The 7,529-nt window shown below is 51.2% G+C and overlaps 1 protein-coding gene across 1 annotated transcript in view; it reads right to left on the bottom strand.

The window, feature by feature from the left end:
• Positions 1–7,529, bottom strand: part of CFAP161 (cilia and flagella associated protein 161) — a 14,282-nt gene that overhangs the window by 5,347 nt on the left and 1,406 nt on the right. The window contains exons 2-6 of the mRNA XM_005862858.1: positions 6,953–7,042; positions 5,787–6,019; positions 3,224–3,308; positions 1,306–1,464; positions 91–164 (exon numbers count right to left, since the gene is read on the bottom strand). Of these exons, the coding sequence (XP_005862920.1) occupies positions 91–164; positions 1,306–1,464; positions 3,224–3,308; positions 5,787–6,019; positions 6,953–7,042 (641 nt within the window). The remainder of the gene's footprint in view (positions 1–90; positions 165–1,305; positions 1,465–3,223; positions 3,309–5,786; positions 6,020–6,952; positions 7,043–7,529) is intronic.

Raw genomic sequence — 7,529 nt, 5'->3', positions numbered from 1 at the left:
GCCCACAGCCCCGCCCACTGCCGCGTTTGGCTGTGCCCCTGCCCACAGCCCCGCCCACAGCCCCGTGTGGCTGGGCCCGGCACCCAGTACCTTAGGAAGAGGTAGCGGTGGACCGCCAGCCCCCGGTTGGTGTGGCAGTGATTGATGAGGACTCTGGTGTTTGCCTTTAAAGATGAAGAAAGGGCGCCATTTGCAGTGTGAGCTAAGGCCTCCCAGTTCCCACAAGCAAATGTGTGTAAATGCACTACATGTTTATTTAAAATCTATACATATAGCCCCGGCCGGTGTGGCTCAGTGGATAGAGCGTCGGCCTGCGGACTGAAGGGTCCCGGGTTCGATTCCTGCCAAGGGCACATGCCCGGGTTGTGGGCTCCATCCCCAGTGTGGGGCGTGCAGGAGGCAGCTGATCCATGATGCTCTCTCATCATGGATGTTTCCAACTCAACTCTCTCTCCCTCTCCCTGCTTCTCTGAAATCAATACAAATATATATATATTTTAAAATCACTAGTGTCCTTTATTAATTAATAAATAAATAAATAAAAATAAAATACGTACATATATATGGGATAACCTAGAAGGCGAATCATGATAGAGTGATTAAAGACATTAAGGTAGAGACACAGATGCTAAAACATTACACAATCATTCAAAGTCATCTTGGAGACCATCTGACAACCTAAAATATGGTCAGGGGTGTTATTTTTTTAAAATATATTTGTATTGATTTCAGAGAGGAAGGGAGAGAGAGAGAGAGAGAGAGAGAGATGGAAACATCAATGATGAGAGAGAATCATGGATCGGCCGCCTCCTGCACGCCCCACACGGGGGATCGAGCTCACAACCCGGGCCTGTGCCCTGACTGAGAATCAAACCCTGACCTCCTGGTTCCTAGGTCGACGCTCAGCCACTGAGCCACGCCGGCCGGGCAGTGGTGTTATTTATTTTTTTTTGGATCCTCACCTGAGAACATGCTTAGAGAGAGGGGAGGAAAGAGAGAGGGAGAGGAAGAGCGAGAGAGAGAGGAAGAGAGAGGGAGAGAGAAGAATTGAGAAACACCAGTGCAGGATGCTGCCACAGGGCAAAAATCGTGTCCTCCAAGCTTGAGGTATGAAGGAGGAGGAGGAGGAGGAGGAAGAAGAAGAAGGAGGAGGAGGAGGAGGAGGAGGAGAAGAAGAAGAAGAAGAAGAAGAAGAAGAAGAAACAACATAAGCAACAAGGAGCCCCCATGTCAGACAGCAGCGAATCGCCCCCCGGAACAGCAGGGGCTCCCACATGCCCCCTCCCCACGGGGCACAGGGCTCACCGGGACCGGGAGGCCCTCCCACTCCAGGCGCAGCTGGGGGTCCGGGCAGGTGGCCTGCCAGCAGTTCAGGTAGGAGTCCTCGTCGGTCAGGTACACGTCCTGGAGCCAGGACATCTTGGCCGACCGCAGGAGCGTCCTGTGCTCGCTGGACAAGTACAACTGGAAGGACAGCAAGCAGAGGGGCCACGTCACACGAGGCGAGCGCCTGGGAAAGACAAAGCCGTCGGCAGGCTGATGGCCAGGCTGCTCAAAGGCCGTGTTCAGAATCCCTGTTCTTTTTTAAAAAAAATACTTTCATTGATTTCAGAGAGGAAGGGGGAGAGAGAGAGAAAGAGAGAGAGATCAATGATGAGAGAGAATCGTGGACCAGCTGCCTCCTGCACGCCCCACACTGGGGATGGAGCCCACAACCCGGGCCTGTGCCCGGACTAGGAATTGAACTGTGACCTCTTGGTTCCTGAGATGATGCTTAACCACTGAGCCACACCAGCCGGGCTGGAATCCCTGCTCTCAAGGACTGCCTGTATGAGGACACTCATTTTTCCTCCCCGTCGAGTTCTGTATCACCTCGAACTGCTGTTCCTTCTTAGAATACCAGACTCAACCTCTCTCTGTGCCCATGCCTGTCCCCAAGCCCCTCCTCTTTTGTAAGGCACAGGGCCTGTCTCGGTATTTATTTATTATACACTAGAGGCCCGGTGCACGGATTCATGCACCGGTGGGGTGCCTCACACCGGTGTACGATCGGGGCCGGGAAGGGGCCATGGGAGGGTTCCGGGGCGTGTCCGGCCCGTCTCGCCCTATCCCAATGGCCCGGACCCCAGCAGCAAGCTAACCTACCAGTCAGAGCATCTGCCCCCTGGTGGTCAGTGTGCATCATAGCGACTGGTCGAGCGGTCGAACGGCCACTTTTCGTATTAGGCTTTTATTCCATAGGATGATGTTGCCTGAGGCTGGCTGTGAAGTGGAGCGCTCTTAAAACCCTCACTGCGTCATCATTCATTCCTCCGGAGGCCTACGCCCTCTGGGGTTGATGCTCACGTGTGGAATTTATTTGGTCGGCCATCTGGCGGCCCATGGCTGCCAGGAACCACGCCGTCCTGCCAACGAGTCCGAAATGCCGGTGCCTTGTGAGCGCCTTACGGACCCACCTTCACCCTGAATCTGGGGGTCGTTTCTGCCTGTTTAGATGGATTTCATAGGCAGAGCTGTGCCCTGGGCACTAGGGGGAAGGCACAAAGGAGTTACTGTCCCCAAGTTGTTAGTTTTCTTTAAAAAATATATATATATATAAGTGTGTGTGTGTGTGTGTGTGTGTGTGTGTATATATATATATATATATTATTGATTTCAGAGAGGAAGGGAGAGGAAGAGAGAGATAGAAACATCCATGATGAGAAGGATTCATTGATTGGCTGCCTCCTGCACATTGGACCGAGCCCGAACCCGGGGCACGTTTAATGTCAGATCTAGCATGGGGGACATTAAATGATTCTTAGGTAACTCAATCATTTAACTTACAGGTAAAGGCGGTCTACATTTTTACTTTGGCCAGCTGCATGGGAGGTAAGGTTTTCGTCCTGGCTGGTGTGGCTCAGTGGATAGAGCGTCGGCCTGCGGACTGAAGGGTCTCAGGTTCGATTCCGGTCAGGGGCATGTGCCTGGGTTGCGGACACATCCCCAGTGGGGGGTGTGCAGGAGGCAGCTGATCGATGTTACTCTCTCATCGGTGTTCCTAACTCTCTATCCCTCTCCCTTCCTCTCTGTAAAAAATCAATAAAATATATATATATTTTTAAAAAGCTGCGGAGAAGCAGCCCCGGCCCGCAGAGCTCCCTGTCCAGCTGGGAGGGAACCACGAGCCCGCCCGGGGCCCAGAAGGGCCGGCCCCACGTCCACACGCCACAGGGCGACTCACCATCTGGTCTTCGCATCCCAGGGTGATCCCCAGGCGGAAGCTCTGCCCGAATCGCAGGACCTGGCCGATGGCCTCTCTGTCCGCCCTGTCGGGGAAGAGAACGCACCATTGAAACGTTTCCGAGGGGGAACCATTCCGAGCTCCTCATTTTGCGTGTGCGATTGCGCCTACAATCTTCCTGATCACGTCTATTCACGTCCCCCCTGAGCTATGTCACTAGGCACAAGCGGCCCGTCCAGCGGGCACCCTGCCCTCCCCCTCCCCAGCCCCCACCTTCTGGGCCCCAACACACAGCGCCCCCGCGTGGCCAGCCCGGAGTGCACCAAGCACGCAGGCCTTCCTACGCGAAGGAGCTGGGTCAGATGCAGCGAGGTCTTTTTTAAAAAAATATATATTTTATTGATTTTTTACAGAGAGGAAGGGAGAGCGATAGAGAGTTAGAAACATCGATGAGAGAGAAACATCCATCAGCTGCCTCCTGCACACCTCCCACTGGGGATGTGCCCGCAACCAAGGTACATGCCCTTGACCGGAATCGAACCCGGAACCCTTCAGTCCGCAGGCCGATGCTCTATCCACTGAGCCAAACTGGTTAGGGCGAGGTCTTTTTTATTTTATTTTTTTTTAACTGGAAGTTGAGATTTACTTTTTTTATTTATTTTTAATATATTTTATTGATATATTACAATTGACATATTGATATATTACAAAATATATTATTGATATATTTTTACAGAGAGGAAGGGAGAGGGAGAGAGAGTTAGAACCATCGATGAGAGAGAAGCATCGATCGGCTGCCTCCTGCACGCCTCCTACTGGGGATGTGCCCGCAATCAAGGTACATGCCCTTGACGGGAATCGAACCCGGAACCCTTCAGTCTGCAGGCCGACGCTCTATCCACTGAGCAACACTGGCCAGGGCACGGCGAGGTCTTTAGAGAAAACCAAGGCCACACATTGATAGCACTTCATACTATTTTCCCTCTGAATCCTCCAGGAAACTTCGAGGTTCATGCCAATGACCTGGATTCAGACCTGGCCGGTGTGGCTCAGTGGATAGCGCGTCAGCCTGCAGACCGGAGGGTCCCAGGTTCGATTCTAGTCAAGGGCACGGACCTCGGCTACAGGCTCCTCTCCAGCCCTGGGCCCCGGTCAGGGCGCGTGCAGGAGGCAACCCATCAATGTGTTTCTTTCGCATCGATGTTTCTCTCTGTCTCTCCCTCTCTCTTCCACTCTCTCTCAAAAAAAAAAAAAAAAGCTAATGGAAAAATATCCTCGGGTGAGGATTAAAAATAAATAAGTAAATAAATACACACAAAGGCAACTTAAAATAAATACATTACCTGTATTCAAAAATAAATCTAAATTCAAGATTTGGAGTCTATATTCCTGTAATATAAACGTGCCTATCAAAATTTAGCAACAAAGTAAAGGAATAGTTTTTTAAGATATATTTTTATTGATTTCAGAGAGGAGAGGAGAGGGGGAGAGAGAGAGAGAGAAACATCCATGATGAGAGAGAATCATGGATCGGCTGCCCCCTGCACGCCCCACAATGGGGATCAAGCCGGCAACCCGGGCGTGTGCCCTGAGCGGGAATCGAACCCTGACCTCCTCGTTCATAGGTCAACGCTCAGCCACTGAGCCACACCGGCCGGGCTGAAGCACTATTTTTAACTGTCATTATGTGTCTTTTCTCTAGGAGTTCAAATGCTCATTTAAAAAATATCCTCACGTACATTTATAGTGGACAGTGAATTATTTTTTAAAAAAAATTTTCAGAGAGGAAGGGAGGGAGGGAGGGAGAGAGAGAAACATCAATGGTGAGAGAGAATCATGGATCGGCCGCCTCCTGCACGCCCCACGCTGGGGATCGAGCCTGCAACCCGGGCATGTGCCCTGAACCGGGAATCGAACCGTGATATAGCAGACAATGAATTTTAAAATAGCAAACCCCCATGGTACGCCACCTTGCATGAAATGACATATGTCTGATGTGAACAATAACATTAAAAACATGGCAACATTAAAAACATGGAAAGCCCTCAGATTTGCTCCAAGCACTAAGGAGTGGATAGGAAGGCCCACTTTGCTTCTAAACTGAATATGAATTTCATCCTCTGGATCCAATGCTTTTGAATGGAGCCTTTTGAATGGAACACGAGTGACAAGTGACCCTGATGGTTAAGGTCCAAGGAGCAGCAAAGGCCCCTTGACAGTCACTCTCCAGGGAACAAAGCAAGAACGGCCCTAACTGGTGTGGCTCAGTGGATAGAGCATCGGCCTGAAGACTGAGGGGTCCCAGGTTCGATTCCAGTCAAGGGCATGTACCTTGGTTGCAGGCACATCCCCAGCGGGAGGTGTACATTTATTTTATATTTAAAAATAAAGATTTAAGACCAATGATCAAGGCTTCTATCTCAAGAAGCTAAAAAAAAAAAAAAAAAAAAGCAAGAATGTCCGCGGGACGGCCGCCTCCAGGCAGCCCGCCAGCTCCAACCCCGGGACGGCCTTGAGCTGCAAGGGAAGCAGACACGTATGATGTCACGCGTGGCGTCCTCACCTCAACACGGTGAAGGTGTTCCTGCCAACAGGGGTCCTGGTGGGCGAGGCGCTCAGGCCGCAGGGCAGCTCGAACTGGTCGCTCATGTGGGCTCTGATCTCGTCCGGAGTCAGGCACAGGCTGAGGTCTCCGGTGAGAAACTGGTCGGCCTGGACCTCGGGGTGGTCCGGGTTCACCAGCATCACGCTGTCCCCGAAATGCACGTAGCCGTCCTCCGTCACCGAGAGCTGCATCTGAGGTTGGAATCAGCGTGTTTCTATTTATTTCTCTTTTTAAAAATATATTTTATTGATTTTTTACAGAGAGGAAGGGAGAGGGATAGAGAGTGAGAAACATCGATGAGAGAGAAACATCGATCGGCTGCCTCCTGCACACCCGCCACTGGGGATGGAGCCCGCAGCCCAGGCATGTGCCCTTGACCGGAATCGAACCCGGGACCCTCCAGTCCGCAGGCCCACGTTCTATCCACTGAGCCATACCGGTTAGGGCCCTATTTATTTCTTTAAAAAATATATTGCTATTGCTTTCAGAGAGGAGGAGAGAGGGAGAGAGAGAGAGAGACATCTATGAGGAGAGAGAATCATGGAGCGGCAGCCTCCTGCACGCCCCGCACTGGGGATGGAGCCTGCGGGCCTGTGCCCTCAGTCAGAATCGAACCCGGGACCCTTCAGTCCGCAGGCCAATGCTCTAGACACTGAGCCACACTGGCCAGGGCAACATGAATTTTTTTAAATACTTTTTTTTTTTTTTTAGAGAGGGAGAGAGAGATGGAAACATCCATGATGTGCCCTAACCGGTTTGGCTCATACTTATATTTTAAGTATATTCGTGATGAGAGAGAATCATGGATCGGTGCCTCCTGCACGCCCCACACTGGGGATGGAGCCCGCAAGCCAGGCATGTGCCCTGAGCGGGAATCGAACCATGACCTCCTGGTTCAGGGGTGGATGCTCAACCACTGAGCCACACAGGCTGGACTTAACGCAGGTTAACATAACAGCAAACTTCCCTCGTGTGTCTGAAATCCTAGGGACATTGAAACATTGTGGTGTTCAGATCGGAAGAGAACAACTGGTATTTCCCAAACGATAACTCGTTTCTGGAATTCTCGCTGGTTTAGCACAGACTCGCGGTTGATGGGAGAGAGCGTTTGAATGTAAAATTACCGGCCGCAGAAGATGACTCTTTAGTCTTCTGTTCCTCTGTATGAGAAGCTGTCCCTTATCCCGCTTCTCTAAGAAGTCTTTCATGATCTCCTGGTGAGGGGGAAAAAACACACACACATGATTGAAAACCCAAAGACACTCCTAGCTTTCAGGTCAGAGGTGAAAAAAACAAAATTTGAGAACAGAAAAAAAGAAACGTGGGTGTCATGGGGAAAATGTTTGCAGCATTATTTTATACTAGAGGCCCGGTGCACGAAATTCGTGCAAGGGGGCCCGGCCCTCGCAGCCCCAGCTTCGTCTGGGAGGCCGTCCGGAAGGACGCCCGGAAGGTCGTCCGGCTGTCCGGTCTAATTCGCACATTACGCTTTTATTAGTATAGATTTTCCTTTCGCTGTAACAGTGTTTAGGAAAATGGCAAAGATTCAAAAAGGGAAACATCACCTAGAATTACTCCAGCCGGCGACAGGCGAGAGTAACATGGGGAGGCCCTGACCGGTGTGGCTCAGTGGATAGAGCATTGGCCTGCGGACTCAAGGGTCCCAGGTTCGATTCCGGTCAAGGGCATGTACCTTGGTTG

This window comes from Myotis brandtii, unplaced genomic scaffold, assembly GCF_000412655.1.
Source record: "Myotis brandtii unplaced genomic scaffold, ASM41265v1 scaffold169, whole genome shotgun sequence".
NCBI classification, from domain to species: Eukaryota; Metazoa; Chordata; class Mammalia; order Chiroptera; family Vespertilionidae; genus Myotis; species Myotis brandtii.
The sequence above is the reverse complement of the archived record's forward strand: the minus strand, read 5'-3'. Positions and strand labels throughout refer to the sequence as shown.